General features: G+C 36.9%; 1 protein-coding gene across 4 annotated transcripts in view; it reads left to right on the top strand.

Moving 5' to 3' along the window:
* Positions 1 to 20046, top strand: part of LOC145243622 (protein broad-minded-like) — a 403332-nt gene that overhangs the window by 305667 nt on the left and 77619 nt on the right. For all 4 annotated transcript variants that reach the window (XM_080106643.1, XM_080106646.1, XM_080106644.1 and 1 more), the window contains 3 exons: positions 2761 to 2849; positions 8193 to 8309; positions 13598 to 13709. In XM_080106643.1, the coding sequence (XP_079962769.1) occupies positions 2761 to 2849; positions 8193 to 8309; positions 13598 to 13709 (318 nt within the window). The remainder of the gene's footprint in view (positions 1 to 2760; positions 2850 to 8192; positions 8310 to 13597; positions 13710 to 20046) is intronic.

Genomic DNA, 20046 nt, shown 5'->3' with positions numbered 1-20046 from the left:
AAACAACCAAACCAAACACTACAAATTAGCGATTGAAGATACAAAGAGCTTAAAGAATAAAAACCTTCTACAAAATAACTGGATGCAACATTAAATAATGCAAAAAGGGCTGGTATGCCATAAAACAAAACAACCAAACCAAATCAAGTGGTTAACCACACTGACTGACAATGTTGGCAACCTTCATGTGGTTTCTCCTCATGGCTACGGATATAAAGTTTCTAAAAAAAAAAAAATCTGCATTTTTATTTTGAAAATAGGTTGAATTCGAAATCAGTATCAAAACATTTTTTAACTCTTTCATTTTTTTTTTTTTTATCTTTGCTTCTGGGTAACACCGGGTAGCCATGCTTGTGGTCAAGTGGTTAACAACACAGATTGACATCCTGGGCATTCCAAGTTCGAATCCAGTTCGTTCCACAAAAATTACTTTCACTTATGGATGTTGGCAACCTTCACGTGGTTCCTCCCGTAAGTACCAGGATGTCTTTCTCGAAAGAATTCTGGACAGAAAAATATCTGTGAAACCAATACCAACAATAGAATCTTTGGAATATGATATGAATAAATGGCTATATGACTATAGAGAAAAAAAAAAAAGCTGACATTTTATAATTACAAAAGAGAAACAGTCTCTTGGGCGAGCGGTTGGTTAGAGAGGGGCAGCGAGGTACTTACCTGGTGGTTTTCTCGAAAAGGAAAGTGAGGGCTATGGTGAACCTTCTTTTGTAGCTTTTGTTTCAGAAGAAGTGTTATTTACAGCCGGACATTTCGTGCTTTCGTTTCCAACTATTCCATGCGATATTGATTTCTCTTGATTACAACTGATAGAAGGCAGGAGCCGGGTCATGAAAAGTAACCGCGTTTTTGCAACACAAGAGATGAATCCCAACTTAAGTAGTTGCACTTTGCCCCCCCCCCTCTCTCGTACGGTCATTCTCCTGGATAAAACTTTCAAGAAGAGATGTCCTCTCTCTCTCTCTCTCTCTCTCTATTCCCCCCTCTGTCCTCCTCTCCCTCTGTTCCCCCTCTCTGTCTCCTTCTGTCTGCTCTCTCTATCTCTCTATGTTTCGTTCCGTTTGCCTTCTCTCTCTCTCTCTATTCCCCCCTCTGTCATCCTCTCCCTCTGTTCCCCCTCTCTGTCTCCTTCTGTCTGCTCTCTCTATCTCTCTATGTTTCGTTCTGTTTGCCTTCTCTCTCTCTCTCTCTCTCTCTCTCTCTCTCTCTCTCTCTCTATTCCCCCCTCTGTCATCCTCTCCCTCTGTTCCCCCTCTCTGTCTCCTTCTGTCTGCTCTCTCTCTCTCTCTCTATGTTTCGTTCTGTTTGCCTTCTCCCTCCCCCCCTCTCTCTCTCTCTCTCTCTCTCTCTCTCTATATATATATATATATATATATATATATATATATATATATAAAGCTGAATGTGTGTGTGTGGTCACGAATAGGCTCCTATATGGTTGACTATTTTAAAAAACTGATTACATATAATGATAGAAGATGTGAGGAATTGGTATGTTTGATCTGGCAGAAGAGTGGTTCATTAAAATTGTGGGGTCTGCGTTCGCGCTGGGCCTCCATAGTATGGAAATAGGTACAAACTTTAATAAAGACTTTTCATATCTATCTGCGTACGTATACCTTGATAATTATGTTTCAGTTTGAAGAAATACGGTATAATAAAATTATGGGGTGTTCGTTCGCATCTGACCTCGATAGAATGGAAATATGTACAAACTAGATTAAGCCCTAAGAGGTTCTCTTTTTGTTTGCAAAGAGAAAGTCTCAGAGTTTTAATATATATAGTTTCTAGAATTTAAAGATGATAAAGAGAGTGCGACTTACTAAGGATGGAAAAAAAGTCCACACTAAAATTCAAAGCGCAAATACGATTATTTATAAGGTGCTCTCCTACAGATGATATTTACATAACCATAATAAAATTTTGTACCCCGCAAAAAATATTTAAATATATATATTAATTTTCAAAGCGTGAGAGATGATATAATTATTTCCACAATTAAGCAACGTCGTAGCTCACAAGAGCCATGAAAGCCAACAAACCGGAAGTCCAAGAATCGAATTTCGTCCTCATTTGGGCTCATAAGTTAGACACATCCGAACTCTGGATTCGAAACCCAAATTTCTTGCATGCAAGGCGAGTACTCAACCACTTGAGCAAACATGTCACGCACAAGAAAATCGTCTCAAACAAGGGGCGTGGTCATCCAACCGATGTTGCTTGATTGTGGAAATAATTATATCATCTCCCACGCTCTGAAAATTCTATTATTAATTTGCTCGCTAGGTTAGCATGTTGGATGACATTGTCCTAGCAAGTGTAAAAATCCTACTTGTGAGACATTCACAGCTCACACAAAACAAGAAAGCCACAGACCGGAAGTCCTAGATTCAAGTTTCGCTCTTCTTTTGGGCTCATCAGTAGAACATATCTGAACTCAAGATTCGAAACTTGCAAGTAATTTTATGTGGCAGTTTTTTTGTTCTTTAAATGTACCAAACATTGATGTTATTGCGTTCTCTCTCCAAAACTCAGTCATGTTCTGCAAAATCAAAAACAAAAACAATTTCCACTATAAAACAACCAAACCAAACACCATGAATAAATATTTGAAGATATAAAGAACTTGAATCATAAAAATATTTTTCAAAATGACTGGATTCAGCATTAAAATTACCCAAAAAGGGTTGACATGCCGTAAAACAAAATAAACTGTAACCTTAACTTTTTTTTTTATTTCAGGACTTTTTGGATCGTCTTATCATCCTGAACAATCCAGCAAAAATCCATTCTTTATTTAATTATGAAGAATCCCATGGATTTGGATTAAGGTAAATCCATTTTTAATCTACTCTAATCTAAATGAAAAAATAGTTTGTTTGTTTTTTTTTTTGGGGGGGGGGGGGTCTGAATTTTTTAGATGAGGGTTGCTTATTTATATTATTTGTATTCTGCGGACTACTGTTCTCATCTTGAGTGTGATTTTCACATCGTTTCGGTCAATGTAATCTCCGACCTTCTTCAGGTCTATCTTGTCAAACTCAGAAATCTACATGGAATTCCGAATGGAACCCTTTATTTAATTCGCAGAGGTATAATCCTCTCACTTCGCCAGCGATGATTGGGTAGAAGTTTTAAATAAATGTATGGAGTATTGTTGCCACATTTGGGCTGGTGCATCTGCTACTAGTCTAAGATAGGGTTCAACAGAGAGTCGCCAACCTAATAGGTTCAACCTAATACCACCTCAACATAAATACCCTTGTCGAACCTGACAAGCAGCAAAATTCCACCCCTACACAGTAGAAATCCCTAGATGTAAGAAAGCTTCTACTCTAATAGTTTCTTCCTTTGGACTGCTAAACTTTTTTCTTTTTTTTTTTTACATGGGGTTCACCACTTATCAAGGCCCGAAGGCCACTCAAGGATATGGGTTATTACGTGTACAGTAATCAATGAGATAGTATTGTAGTAATCATTAGTATTGGGGGTTTTGATAGAGTGTCTTACTTAAGGAGGCGGTTTGTCAGGAGTTTGTTTATGTTGGACTTGAAGACGTCCAAGTTGTAGTCAGGTGGGAAACAGGCAAGCGGCAGAGAGTTCCACTGGCGTGCAGTTCTAAGAAAGAAGCTTTGCTCATGGAATCTACGTTTGGATTTAGGCACAGATAAAGAGTGGGGAAAATTATTGACAATAGTTTCAGCCAGACGGGTGTTTCTCGTGAAAGATTGGCGAGGGGGGACGAGGGATTGGAGGTCAGACGAGCACCTCCAGGTTCCCGTTTTCCCCGATTGTAGTGACATGCAGAAGTTCAAGTGTAATGTAAACAGACATCTTGCTGCTCAACTCTCCACATAGTACCCCAACAAATTATATCCAAAATAATAGCCTCCTACAGCATAGTAGCACTGTGCCTTTTTTGGGATGAAAATGTAATTTTAAAAAAATTTTTTAAAAATAATTCATTATTATGTTTTGAGTATGGACCATGCTGAGAATATATGTGTATATGAGATGCCTTCAATAAGTTTCCAGACTTTTTTGTAAAGGCATTTAAAACTGTGGAAACTGCATACACAATTATTCATGAGGAACTGAAGATGCAGAAATTTTGTCCCAAGAGTTCTCAGAGAAGACCAGAAAAAAAGGCGTTATCATGACTAAGATGGGCATCAAGACAGTTCATAGGGGACTAGAGTTTCATGTGTGTATTATCAAGAAAATTGCCCATACGAAAAATGTCTGAAAATTTATTGGCAGCCCCACATACGTATAAAGCATTAACAATTGTATTTTTAATATTTTGCACTAAGGATTGAACCTTCAATCTCCAGAGGAGTGTAACTTAGAACTGACATGACATAACAGAATTTCAAGCAGAACCCTTAATTTAATTCAAAAAGGGTAGCATGTTCTCATTCCATCATACCAAATAATTCGCAATTGTATTTTTGGTTGCCCACGCAAAGGATTGAACCTTCAGAAGAAGGTCTCACTACTGATGCAATTCTCTATCTATATAAAAGCCAAGTACGTCCAAGGATGGAATACTGCTGCCATATCTGGGCAGGAGCTGCTAAAAACAGCCTATCCTGCCTTGACAGAGTACAAAATAGACTTTGTGGCTTAGTGGGGGATGCCCTTTTCTCTTCCCTGCAACCTCTCTCCCACAGAAGAGACGTTGCGAGTCTATCCTTGTTTTATCGTTATTTCCATGACAAGTGCTCGTCTGAACTCCAGTCTCTGGTCCCCCCTCGCCAATCTTTTACGAAAAACACCCGTCTAACTGAAACCACTGTCAAAAATGTTCCCCACTCTTTATCTGTGGCTAAATCAAAACGTAGATTCCATGAACAAAGCTTCTTTCTTAGAACTGCACGCCTGTGGAACTCTCTTCCGTCTGCCTGCTTCCCACCTGACTACAACCTGGATATCTTCAAGTCCAACGTAAACAAATTCCTGATGAACCGCCCCCTTAAGTAGACACTTTATTAAATCTCCACACTAACGTACTGTACTTGCAATAACCCTTATCCCTGAGTGGCTTCCGGGCCTTGATAAGTGGTGACTACCGTGTAAAAAAAAAAAATGTAATTTTTCTAACTGAATTTTTTCAAGTATTTTTTCTATTTATCATTCCTATACAGTAGAACCCCGGGATACAGCGGCCCTGAGATACGTTTTTTTTTTTCAGCTTACGATGTGGAATACGATATTTTCCAGATCCCTGGTTACGGTATTTGCCTTGCTTTATGGTATACTAGCATTTCAGCCCGGCGTTGCGCGGGTGTTTGGAGGTGTATGCTGAGCAAAAAAAAAAAAAAAGAGTAAATTTTTTTTTTAACTTTGACCCCTATTATGACACCTTAAAATTTATAGTTTCGGGCTCAAATCACTTTATTAAGTTAGATCCAGGTTCAAGGAACCTATATCTAAAATTTCAAGTGTCTAGACCCAAAATTGTCGGAGGAGTTTGGTAGAGTTCTTAAAGGTCAAATCGTTGAAATTTGACCCCTTAACAGCCAAATTTCTGGCTGACACCCGTCACATCGATTTTCCCAAATCTCAGTACTCGGTATTTCAAATTTCGAGTCTATAGACTAAAAATTGACAGAGTTATTGCGTAGGGAAATGTACACAGACAGACAGACACACAGACAGACAGACACGTTCACTTTTATAGATATATAGATATAACGTTTATAATGTTATTTGATTATATACATGTGTATTATATACTGTACTGTATTTTGTTACTAATTTTTAATACCGTATCCCGGGGTTCTACTGTATTATCATCAAAACAGGTTAATGTGAGTTAAATCAATTACACAACATACTATTCTGAAATACTGTATATCTGTATGACAGTTTATAAAATATTAATGTTAGTGTTATTCATTTGTAATTTTAATATCATATCTTTTCCATATATGTGTAATAGTGTTGTCAATATTAATAGTAATTAATTAAAATGATTTAATTTTTTTTAAAAATGCATCAATTACTGAAATTTTTCTTGAAATATATACTTATTAATTTTCAAAAAAGGGGAAGAATTTAAATTGAACTAACTAAAAAGAATGCTATATCGACCATGCATAAGTTCAAATTATTATCTCTCTTTCTCCGTGTAACGACGCTACATCGAGAAAGATGTCTTGTTCTCTCTCTCTCTCTTTCTATCTATCTATCTATCTATCTATCTGAAATGTTGCATAGTACAGACGAATTAGCCAAATTATTTAAATGCTTAATTTATGCAAAAAGCACAGTTCATAATAAATTAATACTTGATGTTATTCATTTGTAATTTTATTATCCTATTTTTTCTGTATATATGCAATAGTTTGGCTGATATCCACAGTAATTGATTAAAGTGACTTAAGATAAATTTATAAAACCGTTCTTAAATTAAACTAACATAGCTTGCTAGAAAGAAAGATTCTGGTGAGGCATGAACGAGAAGAGTTCACAGAGAAAAGGGAAAGAGATGGTGACTGATTACTCTCTCTCTCTCTCTCTCTCTCTCTCTCTCTCTCTCTAGATTATCTCATTTCTTCCTCCCTCGTGCTAGTGACGTTTTGTTTTTAAGTTCAATTACTGTTTTGATATTGTTAACAAAACATTTTACACTTCGGCTTAAATGTTCCTTTCCAGCCTTTAGAGAGACCAATTTAATTTTCAACACATTGCTACCCGAGTCTAAACTCAAAGTTTTAAAAGCTACCCCCCTCCACGTCCACATACACACAGCATTGCTCAGGCGAATTGATTTCTTCTTTCTTTGTATTTTATTATGGTTTTATTTAAAAGGCTGGCGTCTCTTAGACGGGGTCCAAAAAAGAGTCTCCAATCCTGCATTATCGGCCAAGCTCCAACTATTGTTCCATCTCCATAACGTTGCATCTATGTGTCTTTTTTACAAGAACTTTAATGGAATGTGCTCTAATGTATACTCCCAAATAACCCGACAAGCAGCAAAATTCCACCCCAATCACTGGTGAGGTCCCTAGATGCCGGAAAGTCTCCTACGCTAATAGTTTTTTCCCCCTTGAACTGCTAAACTTTGGAATTCCCTCCTTGTTTCTTGTTTCTCTGGCTGTACTACAAGAAATATATGAATGCAATGTTAATTATTTAAAATTTTCGTTTCAAGGATTCCAAGTAGCGAACTATGTAGCACGATAGTGAGCAGGTAAATCTAACCACTATACTAAATAAAAGTTATGTTTCTGATGTATTTCGTTGTTGATTTCCCCATCTACATCCGACCCTCGCGTGCTTTCAGTAAAATATATCTTCAGTAGGACAACACTCATGTCAGGGATGGGTTTCCAACACGTTGGTCACTATAAAAAGATATAGATTGAACGTTTCTGAATTTTTGAGATGAGGATTGGTTATTTGTGTTTAATTGGATTCTTCGGACTACTGTTCTCATCTTGAGTGTGATTTTCACATCGTTTCAGTCGATGTAACCTCCGACCTTTTTCAAATGTGTCTTGTTAAACTCAGGAATATTAATGTCGAACTCGGGGAATTTTGAACGGAACCCTTTATTTACTTCACAGGGCTTGTTTCATCAGTCATGACTGGATAGAAGTCCTAGGTAATTCTCAATTAGTATCTGTGGAGCAGTGGTTAGAGTACCGCGAAAATCAATTGTAAAAGTGATATTCTCTTGAAGGTTGAAGGTTCAATCCTCAGTGTGGGCGACCGAGAAAATACATTTGCGAATTACTTAGGATTTCTATCCAGTCATGGCTGATGGAACGAGAACATGCTACCCTCGCAAAATAAATAAAGAGTTCCGTTCGAAATTCCGTCCAAATTCCCAAGTTCGACAAGATACACCAGAAGAAGGTCAAAGGTTACATCGACCGAAACGTTGTGAAAATGACACTCAAGATGAGAACAGTAGTCTGATGAATCCAAATGATACAAATAACTAATCCTCATCTCAAAAATTCAGAAATTTCCAAATAAATCATATAATATGGAATATCTGATACTCTTATTTTATATCGCTATTGTGTTTCCATATAAAAGTTGGGGAATGTGTAAAATGTCAAATTATAAATAACAAAACGCGACTGATCTCATCTGATCCGAGACTTTGATGTGATCGAAATGATTTACTATTCTTTCGTTTCTTTTTGCGATCGCTGCAGGGTTCTAAGCGGATTGGTCTGTTCCCTGGACGCTTGCCTACTGCTGGAGACACAGTACCATTTCCAAGAATTATTCCTCGAAGCACAGGATGACGCTGCATTGACGGACGGTGATGAGTACGGATCAAACACAAACTTTTGCAATTCTTACCTTTCGTGGCAGGCGACGCGATGCTGGTTTCTCTGCCAGAAGCCAAAAGCCACACAAGATGGCGAATGTCGCCAACAACGCATAACCGCCTTTTCCACTTTTCATATACGATAATTTATCTCTCCCCTCTCTCTCTTCCTGTTTTTTGGCGCACTCTTTCTTTTCTTTATACTGTTACCACACCTCTTTTTATGCCCCCCCTCTTATGTATTTTTTGTGATTTTCTTTATCCTTTTTTTTTTTTTTGCTCATTTTTTTTCAATGTTACTTTTTATTTTCTCTCTCTTTTTAATCATTTCATTTTTATTCTTTTTCATTAATTTCTTCCTTCATTTTTTTCTTCTTTTCTTAACCTTTATTTTCTTTGTTCTTTTTCTCTTTTTTTCTCTTTTCTTTTCTTTTCTACAAAAGAGGGTTTGGACCTAGTAATTCACTCCCGTTCGTTTGTTCGCACTTTTCTCAATAACCACGCCTTGGATTTTTTTTTTTAATTTTGCACAAACATTGGTAATGGTGTAAGTAAATTTTTGCCAGAACGGATTTTCTGGAATAACTCTGATTGTCCACCTTCCTAGTGGGTATTATAGAGGTAAAATTGCTCCCAAATCATTCATCTGTTTATTTATTCACATTTTTCTCAATAATCATAGCTTGTATTTTTTTTAATTTTGCACAAACATTAGTCTTTTCTTTCTTTTTTAATTTTTTTTTTCTAATTTTTCTTTTTCTGCTTTCTTTTACTCTTTCTATTTTCTACTTATCTCATTGTGTTGTGTATTGAGGGGGTATAACGAGCGTATCCGTGCGTTTATGCACGTCTAGCCTATATAGTACACGTGTGTATAAAACCGATGATCGTGTATCGTCTAGTGGTTATAAATGTCGTTGTGGGTGTGTGCATGTTTACACATATTCTAACAGAGTTCACCGTAACATGGACAAGGGTAACAGTTATTAGTTTGGACAAGTTAAAAAAATATGACACATAAACACACAATGGCCGTTTAATAACGGTCTTCTAATCTTAGGTTGTGGCTCCCTTCGTCCTTTTGATAATGCAGGAAAACATTTCACTGTGGAGCAGTAATTACAAGACTTCTTCTGGTTTTCCTCATTTGTTCTCATTCGCTTCTTCTTTTTTTGTCTTTACATTATTTCTCCCTTTTTTTTTTTTCATTTTTCTTAAACTTTTTCTTCTAGGGGATGGGACATCCAACCAGATGTCTGACATTTACCCCTATTTTAGTGAGTCCAACCAAGAGATCTTTTCAGGATTCTAGCCGTCCCTTTCAGTGCAATCGTTTGTATTTCACTTGCACTTGGTTCACCGGGTATGCTTGCTTCTTAGTTATCTCTGCTTCTATGACTGACAAAGTCAACCTGTTCTCGTCGACGACCCCCCTCCCGTTCTCTCTCTACAATTACTTGTATGTCTAGTCTATATATCAAAATCTACTCTTTCTTTGTTAGCAGGTCAATTCCATTGTTTATTGTTTTCAAACATTTAATTCCTAAATCTATTTTCCTACATAAATATCTCTGCAATATCTTATTGTTTATGAATCTAAATTAAAATTCGTCCGTTATATTTTTAACATAAATATTTTAGTTAAACATTCCTTTCTTTCAAAACATTCTCTCTGCATAACTTTTTTCTACACAACAGTTATCAAATCAATAATAATAATCGATCAGACGTTTTGGCAGTGCCCGTCGCAACATAACACAGATACTACGCTGTGATCATAGCCAAAGGGCCCAACATTACAATTGTCTTTTTTTCTTTTTTGTCAGGGTTGATTTTTCTATGTACATCTTGTTTTTTGGTGTTTTTTTTTTTTGTTTTTTTGCTTTTACACTTTTGCTTTTTATTTCTATTTTTTTAATCAATTTATTTTTTCTTTCATTTTTTTATTTTCTCATTCTCTTCTTTTCCACTCGTATTTCTTTAACCTTTCTTTTCTTCGTCTTTTTTCTTTAGATTTTCTCTTTTTTCTTTCTTTTTCCTTTTTTCTTTCATTTGTTTTTCTTTTCTGTTTTTCTTTTTTCTTCATTTTCTCTTTTCTCATTTTTCTTTCTTTCTTTTTTAATTGTTTTTTTTTTCTTTTTCTGTTCTCTTTTCTTATTTTCTCTCTTTTTATTTTTTTTTCATATTCCTCTTTCTCTTCTTTTTTTTACCCTTTTCTCATTTTTCTTTTCTTCTAATTTCATCTGATGTATGGAAGTGAATCTTTGTCAGTCAGACTTGAGGACATGTGTTGCATGGAATGAGAATGATATATTGGATGTGTAATGCAAGTTTTAAAGACAGACATAGATTTGATGACCTCAGAGGAAGATTAAATCTGGACAGCATAGGTAGATGTGTGTAGAACAGGAGACTTTGCTGGTTTGGCCACATTGAAAGAATGGATGAGTTATTGGGTTAGTAAATGTAAAACAATTGAGGTGGCATGATCTCTGTTTACTTGTCATGGGGGTAAAGTTAGACACAAGGTCATTCAATATATTGGAGATATCCAGCTACCAAAATTGAAAATAAAAATTGCCAAAACCAGCTCCCAATTGTCATAAAACGTCATAAAACCCCTTGCCAAGCCTAAAAATGCCTCTATTGTTCAGTTTTTTGGTTAATAGTTGAGTAACTATCACACCTTGCTTAACAGTCCCCCCCTTTTTTGTTCCCATCATCTTAATTACGACCACACTTTAGCCCTCAATAAAACATAAAACCCAGTGGCGTGGCCAAAAGGGGGTGGGAGAAGCGGTTCGTCCCAGATGGCACGTGCCAGAAGGCGGCGTTTTGAGGGAGTAAAAAATTGAAAATAGAAAAAAAAAATTTTAATAATAAAAAAGCTAACAAAAAATCTGAAATTTTATACCAAAATGCGTTTTTTAAAGTTGTAATACGTTTTATGTGTCCAATATATATATATATATATATATATATATATATATATATATATTTTTTTTTTTTTTTTTTTTTTTTTTTTTTTTTTTAAGGATTTTAGATCCTTGATGGTAATTCCATGAACATAATTTTTGAGGACTTTCTGGAATTTTTAAGTTTTACAGATTATCAATGGCCAACGAGGAGGAGGAGAAGGGGCAAATCTTCCAAATCTTCCGGGTGGCAAAAATAGTTGCTACACCATTGGTATAATCCCTTTCAAGTCCTAAAAATATCTCCATTGTTCAGTTCTTCAGTTAATAGATTAATAACTACCACACAACTGGCTTAAAAGTCTTCCCCCTTTTTTGCTTCCGTCATTATAATTACAACCGCACCTTAGCCCTCCCTCATCTACCTCGATATTTCATCCTCATTTGTTGTACTTTTCCCCTACTTCTCAACACTTGTGGGAAAGGGAGCAATGGTCAGGGATAAAGATTGATTTATGAGAAAGAGGAATAAATAAAGACCTGGTCAGAGATTGTGTATTTTGGAAGTCAATTTCTAAAAGCCGCCCAACACTCGACTAGCTACAACCACTATAAACGATTTCCTCCACTCTCTATCTGTGTCGAAATCTAAACGCAGATTCCATGAACAAAGCTTCTTTCCCAGAACTCCCCCCCCCGTCTGTGGAACACTGTTCCACTGGCCTGCTTTCCGGTTGAATACAACATAGTAGGCTTCAATTTCAATGTAAACAAGTTCTTGTTGATCCATCTCCATAAAATAATCAAATTCTACCCAATTTACACCATTAACGATTGTAACGGGACGTGTCACGTTGTGACACAAGAGTCACGGCAACAGATCGTGATAGTCATCGGCACCAGATTATAACAGATATATGTCACTGGCACGTGAATGTGACACTTTCGTGTCCCGGGCATGCGTCGTCTAGTGGTGGACCCCTCCAGCGTGACCAGACTCGCACTGGTCACTGGAAAACATACCTCCGCTGCTCAAGGCACGTTAAACGTGCATGACCCCAAGTCCGTGTGGCAACATTGTCCTCTTCGGCCGTCACTCTGGTTTTATTGTATGTGTTTTCGTCGTCTGGCGTCAGGGCATACCTGAAATAAACTGCATCTTCACTTATGCCGGCAATCGAAAAACAAAGAAAAAACTCTGAGGTCATTTTCGTTTAAACCAAATAAAATAATTATTTGCAATCATTCTACATTTGTTTAAAGTCGTGTTTTCGTTATCCGCGCTTCGTGATGCAGGTTGTATACTTGAGATATCAGGTTAATTTTCTAGCTAAGAACAAGATCTTTTCAAGTTAGTTCTTATTGAGGTTTCTGCCCCTCTCACCCCAGGCGGGGCGAGAGCCGATGTGTACGCCTGAGCAGACATTTTGGAACCCAAATTCTCGAGACTGTCCGAATCAATTACATTAGTTAAAACTCATTCTCACCAGATCCAACTAGAAAAATAATCTCTTTGTCCGAAATTCACATTTTCAGACTTATTTCTTTTTTCCGCCATTAAAACAGATACCATGTCTCCCGAAAACCTCATAAACGCCTGTCTTAATCTTTGACACAGTATCAGCACGCCCCCTCCCCCCTCCCCCCCCCCCGGCCATAAGCATTCTTATCTTCACCTAGCTGAACGGGACACCCGGCATCGTCCGGTGTCCCGTCACACGATTACTACACTATTAGCTTATATTTAATAACCCTTATCCTCAAGTGGCCTTCAGGGTCCTGGATATGGCCTTAAACTATATCCGATGGTGAGGCCCCAGCTTTGGGGGTGTGGAGCCACCCTTTAATTGCCATTGCTACCAGGTCCACTCTGACCCGGAGTGGTAGTACCTGTTAGGGTTAAATAGAAACCGACTTGAAAAAAATATATATTCTATAAAAAAAAATTTCTTCAAAATAACCTGAAAAGGGTTGATATGCCGTAAAACAAAAACAAAACAACCAACCAATCGAGTAGCCTTGGGCTTTGATAAATGGCGACTCCCAAGTAAAAAATAAAATAAAATAACACGTCAGCATGTAAAACATACGCTAAACTGATGATGATGATCATCATCATCAGTTTCTTCCGTTTCTTCTTTTTCCTTTTCCATTTTTTTCTTCCCTTTTTACTTTTCCTCCTTTTCTTTTATCTTCCTCCTTATTTTTCTACTTCTATGTTTCTTTTTCCTTCTTTCTTTCCTTGTAAACAGATTTAATTTATTCTTTTCTCCCATCAAAAATAATCGATAATACAATTGAAACAATTTTTATTTTTACTTGTTTGTTTGTTTTCCAAAAACATAGATATCTAATCATATTCTAATTACAGTAGTTCCATCATGATTGACATGCTATCGGTCGAACGGAATCACATTCTGGTCCGATCTTACGTGATTGGTGGCCCAACAGAGCGGATTCTGCCAACCCGAGTCCTGCGAGAGGTGAGTGATAAAAAAAAAGAAGACTTTTATTGTTTTCACCATGGTATTTCTATTTGTCATTCAGAGTTCAAAGATATGCAAAAGAATACTTAGTGGAATTGTTAACATGCCCATCCGAAGGTGCCAGGCCAAAGTTGTTCTTCAATCCAGTCTGTACTGCAACAAAGAATTCTCCATCCAAAACAAAACAACACAAGTCCAATTTATCCATTTTTAAACCAGATGTAGTTTGTTTTTTTTTTTGTTTTTTTAACTAAATCTGGTTAAAAAAAAATGAATAACACGCGATTAATCATACTGAAACCAGCAACCTCTTAGTTTCGTAAATATAATGTTTCTAAGAACTTACAATTGGTTGATAGATTTAATTAAAAATTTAATCATAAGTTAAAAAGTTAAAATTAAACCAAGGACGGAAGTTAAAAATATAATCATAGGCATCGCAAAAAATGGCCGAAAAATCAAGTTGTTTTTTAAAACGAAATTACATTTATTAAAATCCATTATTTCGGAGTAACTTTTTTTCCAGAAAAATAAAACCCTGAATTTTATCATATAGAAGCAGATTAATGTAAAACTTTTTCTATTTTTAATTAAATTTTAAATGTTAAATTTCCCCCAAAAGTTAACAATTGGCGTGTTTTGTTTTGCACAAAAAAACGTACATAAATAGTTAAAAAAAAAAAAAAAGTTTTTTTTTTTTTTACATAGGCGTCACCACTTATCAAGGCCGATAGGCCACTCAAGGATAAGGGTTAAAGAGTGTAGAGTAGTCAAAAGGACAATATAGTAATCGATAGTAATGGAAGTTCGGTAAATTTGTTAACTTAAGTGGAACGGCTCATCAGAAATTTGTTCACGTTGGACTTGAAGACAACCATATTATAGAAAGCTGGAAAGCAGGAAAACGGAAGACAATTCCATAGGCGTGCAGTTCTAAGAAAGAAGCTTTGATCATGGAATCTATGTTCAGGTTTAGGTACAGATAAAGAGTGGGGAAAATTATTGATAATGTTTTCAGCTAGTCTAGTGTTTCTTGTGAAAGTTTGGCGAGGGGGGACAATAGATTGAAGCTCAGTTGAACACTTTCCATGAAAGTAACGATAAAGCAGAGACAAACTCGCAACATCTCTTCTGTGAGTCAGAGGTTGCAGCGAAGAAAAAAAGGACATCTCCCACCAGGCCACGAAGTCTATTTTGAACCCTATTAAGGCAGGACAAGTCTTTTCTAGCAGCTCCTGCCCATATGTGGCAACAGTACTCCATCCTTGGACGTATCTGGCTCTTATATAGATAGAGAATTGCATCAGCAGTGAGATATCTACTGGATCGATAGAAGGATCCGACCATTTTTCCAGCGGCCTTGGCAACAGATTTGATGTACGTATTCCATTTAAGATCAGGAGTAAAGGTCAAGCCCAGAAGTCTGTCAAAACTTGAGGCCTCCCCAAGACCAGAGCCATTCATTTTAATTGATGCCAGATGGGGATCAGAACGTTTATGATGTAAAGATAGAAGCTTGGTTTTAGATGCATTGAAAGTAACCAGCCACTCCTTTCCCCATTGTACAACGTGATCAAGATCAGAGGAGAGAGAATCGGAGAGAACTTGGTCGTTTACTGTCTTAGATGTGCTACCATAGATGGTAATGTCATCAGCAAAAATGTCTACGAATGATGTAAGGATGTGATTTGGAAGATCATTAATGTAGATCAGGAAAAGAGTTGGGCCCAGGATGGACCCCTGAGGGACTCCAGCATTTATACTGTGAGCTCCTGATTTTTGCCCATCAACTACTACTCTTATGAACCTATCAGAGAGAAATGATTTAATAATTGAGAAGACATTTCCAGCAATACCATAGCTGGAGATCTTATGAAGTAAACCTTTATGCCATACTCTATCAAAGGCCTTTGATATGTCAAGAGCAATTGCCCTAGAAAGGTTGCCTCTGTCAAGATATTCGCTAATCCTATGAGATATAACTGTAAGCACATCTGCTGTAGATCTAGCAGAACGGAAACCATATTGTGTGTCACTAAGAATGTTATTTCTGCTGAGATGGTTGATTATTTCTCTATTTAACACAGATTCCAGCAACTTACTCATGACGCACAGGAGACTTATTGGCCTGTACTGAGAGGGGGATGAGCGATCACCTGAATTCTTAAATACAGAGCATACTGATGAGATTGTCCAGGGTGATGGGAAGCAATTCTCCTTAAGACAACGTTAAAACAGTTTTGTAAGTATGGGTGCTAGTTCTGGTTGAAGTTTTTTGAGTACTATAATTGGAATATCGTCAGGGCTGGTTGCTTTACTGGAATCAAGGTTTTTGATTAGCTTGGCAACATCACATACAGATATTTGAATATCACATAGTGTGTTTTCTGATACAGGAGGAAATATTGAGGGTTGGCGGCCTTGGTCGCAAAGGGTAGAATTGGCTGCAAAGTTCTTGGCAAAGAGTTTGGCTTTGTCTGATGCTGACGAGATTAACTCAGGTCCATTGATGATAGTTGGGATGGAGCACACGCTTCTGTTCAAGATTCTGTTTGCAATTTGCCAAAACTGGTGGGAACCAAGCCGCTGCTCAGCTACTTTGGACTTGACGGACTGAGCATATAACTCTCTTGCGTTCTTTATTACTTTCTTTCAATGGTTGCTGGCAGTCCTGAAAGCGGCTTTAGTTTCCATACATCTATTACGTTGGAAGCAGTAGAAAAAGTGATTTCTGTGCGCAATAGCAGCAGCACATTCTGGAGAAAACCATGGCTGGCTGTTAGGTTTTTGCTGGAACTTTTTCGAGGGTATGAAATGGTCTATACCTACAATTAACCATTCTGTCAGGTCTGATACTATAGACGACACATCCTTTTTAAACATGGAACGCAGAGGAAGATCCGATATAAATGTACGGAAACTATCCCAGTCAGCCATAGTGTATCGATATACTGTACGATGGAGAGGTACGTCTGAGGACTTATTACATTTCATTTTTATCTTAATTGATACAACTGAGTGGTCGGAAGATCCAAGAGGAGACAGAACGGAAACTGAACATAGTTCAGGGCAAGTTGTGAGAAAAAGGTCTAGGAGACTTGCATACTGGCCGTCATTGTCGGGCACACGGGTGGGTTTGTGAACAATCTGAGTGAGGTCATAAGCAATGGAGAAATCATGACAGAATCTCCCCTCATCATCGGTCTTGTTTGAGTGGGTCAACCATTCCACATTGTGAACATTGAAGTCTCCACATACGTGAATGTTAGCTGAAGGATATGCTGATAGAACTTGGTCAATTTTCTCAGATATGCTTTTAAAGATAGTAACTCCGCTGTTATGGGGGCGATAGAGAGTAAATATAAATGCCGTAGTGTGAGCTAGTGCAACTCGGAAGCACATATAGGGCAAGTTAGGATCTTCTCTGGAGATGTCCCTACCACATGGAAAGCCATCTTTTATATAGGCACATATTCCATGCCCATGGCGATCTTGGGGGTCAGTTTTGGAAGTTAGGTTAGAGTAGCCTTTAATTACGAACTCATTTAGGGAAATAGTCTGTCCAATTCCAGTTTCACTTAAAAAGAAAAGGTCTGGTTTAGTCTCCTGTAATTGGGCTTCAACCTCTGGTTTTTGAAAGAATTAATTTTTTATTTCTTGTCTAACTAAGATTTAGGGTGATTTTCTATGAGAATATGCAAAAATATTATAATATAAGTACCTGGATTTCAAATAATTCCACTTATTCATATAGGCAACCAGTTACTTCGAGTCGATTTGATTACTGTTTACATTTGTACTTGATAAAAAGCAAACTACGGAAGACCAAAAAGCCAAAAAAAAAAAACTTATTTTTCAGTGACGAAAATTTCAATGTATTATTAACGCTGAGGCTGGCCAGTACCAGATGGGTGACCATTTGTATGAGTTTGGTTTTTAATGTGTATGTGTGTAGGGGCCAGGCTCTCCAAAATGGGGGGGGGCAATTTAAAGCAGAATAAAAAAATTATTTCAGTGTGTTTGGTCCACCGTAGTCGAAAGGCGGCAAACGTTTCCAAACCTGATCGAAAAAATGATATTTTTAACACAAAGGGCCCAATATTTATCGAATTTTTTTTTTTTGTATCGATTCTTCAAAGCATGCCCTGTTTAATAATGGTTATGCGTTATTCGGCTCGCTAAAAAGAAATTGTTAATTTATTAATCAAAGATTTTAAAATGGCTTTTTTTGTATAAATATTTAAAAAAAATTTTTTTTGTTTTGCTTAACTTAAATTATTTTACTTGACATATTCACCGAATTTCACACTTCAAAACTCAAAAGCGGGATAATTAAACACAATCGAAGTTCTGATATTCAGACGTCAAAATAAGGTATGCAAACAAGTTTTTTTTTTTTTTTTTAATCTATAATCCTGTCCCTTACAACAACATGTTTTGTTCAGTTTCAGATGATTATTTTAAGCATATTTGGAACCGCCTCAAAACAAAGGGGGTTTGTAAGCAAAAAAAAAAATATGTATATAAATATTGTTTATGAAAAATAAGTACACTGTTATAAAGTTCATTCTTCTCTTAATAATCGCTGAAAATTTCGTATTGATTGGATAATTACCTGATTTTTGGTAGATTTTTAAAAAGACGGTCCGTCAAAAAGTACTTACCTGCCCCATCAGTTTTGGCGGTGCCTATATAATCATAATAAATTAAAAATTATACCCCTAGTATTCCCTGATAATTAAATTATCTTTATAATTTGTGTAAACTTACTTCCAACTATATCCAAAAATTTGAAACCTGATATATCTTTCTTTAGATAATCATAACACAGGACATTCACTTACGGTAAATCCAAAGGTTTATTTACAAAGAGGATACAAGACGAGAGTCTGTCTCGCTCGGTGTTTTGGAACTCTCTGATTCCCGGAGGAGTATTTCTACGTTGTCTGTATATTATTGTACGTAGGGATGCTAGGTCATTCCATTTTAACACCTTCCCTCAAGCTAAATTCTTCCCTAGAATTTGGCTTTACCATTTAGTTCTTTTTGAGGTATTTATTTGCTCCCCCACTGAGCAAATTAGGCACAAGGCCGATTTTTAAAGTGAGGAGTGAAGGGGAAATGGAGACCAACTCTCCGGGGAGTAGGGGAGATGGATAGTGACAATTGGTATGAAGGGTTGCCCCTACATTGACCAAGGTCTTATATGTGGGGGGCAACCCCACATATGGTCTTTGCTTGCAGTATCTGCCGGAACAGATACTACACTTTGATCCCGGTCCGAAGGCGTTTTAGTTCTTTTTGAGATTGAACCAAAGCGTTTAAACCTTTTCCTTTTTCTTTCATTTCTCCTTACAGTTTGCATTTGTGAATTCTTCGATTTTTTTATTTTTTTTTTTACATGGGGGTCAGCACTTATCAAGGCCCAGGAGCCACTCGGGGATAAGGGTTATTGTGTGTACACTAATCAGTGGGATAGTATCGTAGTAATAGTTAGTATTAGGGATTTGATAAAGTGTCTTACTTAAGGGGGCGGTTCATCAGGAATTTGTTTGTGTTGGACTTGAAGATATCCAAGTTGAATTCGGGGGGGGGGGGGAACAGGCAAGCGGCAGAGAGTTCCACAGCCGTGCAGTTCTGAGAAAGAAGCTTTGTTCATGGAATCTACGTTTTGATTTAGGCACGGATAAAGAGTGGGGAAATTATTGACAGTGGTTTCAGCTAGTCGGGTGTTTTTCGTGAAAGATTGGTGGGGAGGGGGACCAGAGAATGGAGCTCAGACGAGCACTTGCCATGGAAATAACGATAAAACAGAGAGTGACTAGTTTTCAAAGTTACTGATACTTCCTTTTTATTTGGAGGACCCATTTGGAAAGTGTCATACAACATTCCATTGGTAGCTCTCGGTTTTCGACTGTTTCCATGTATCTTGGTCTCAATTGCTTTATATGTCTTTATATGAAAACTTTATCACCGTCCTTATACGTCCTGTACTTTGCATTATCTTTAATAATTGTTTTCTCTTTTTTTTTTCTCGAAATTAATCGGTCGAACACAGAACATACTTTCCTGGCAAACATTATTTCAGCTGGTGATAAATTTGCATTAGTATCCTGGTTTGGCCTTATCCTATAAATTGTTAGGTATTTTTTAATACTCTTTTCTTCCGTGTCAATGTTGTTATTCTTTTTCAATGCTTTTTTGGAGGTGTCGACAAACCTTTCTGCTTTCCCATTAGGGTTATAAGTTGGTGTTGTCAATTTTGTGTCGTTTTCTTTTTAATCTTTTCTTTTTCAGTTGATTGAATTATTTTAGCATTTAAGTTTTTAGAACT

Source organism: Euprymna scolopes, chromosome 22 (genome assembly GCF_053919585.1).
Source record: "Euprymna scolopes isolate OS-2025 chromosome 22, ASM5391958v1, whole genome shotgun sequence".
In the NCBI taxonomy this organism is placed as follows: domain Eukaryota; kingdom Metazoa; phylum Mollusca; class Cephalopoda; order Sepiida; family Sepiolidae; genus Euprymna; species Euprymna scolopes.
The sequence above is the reverse complement of the archived record's forward strand: the minus strand, read 5'-3'. Positions and strand labels throughout refer to the sequence as shown.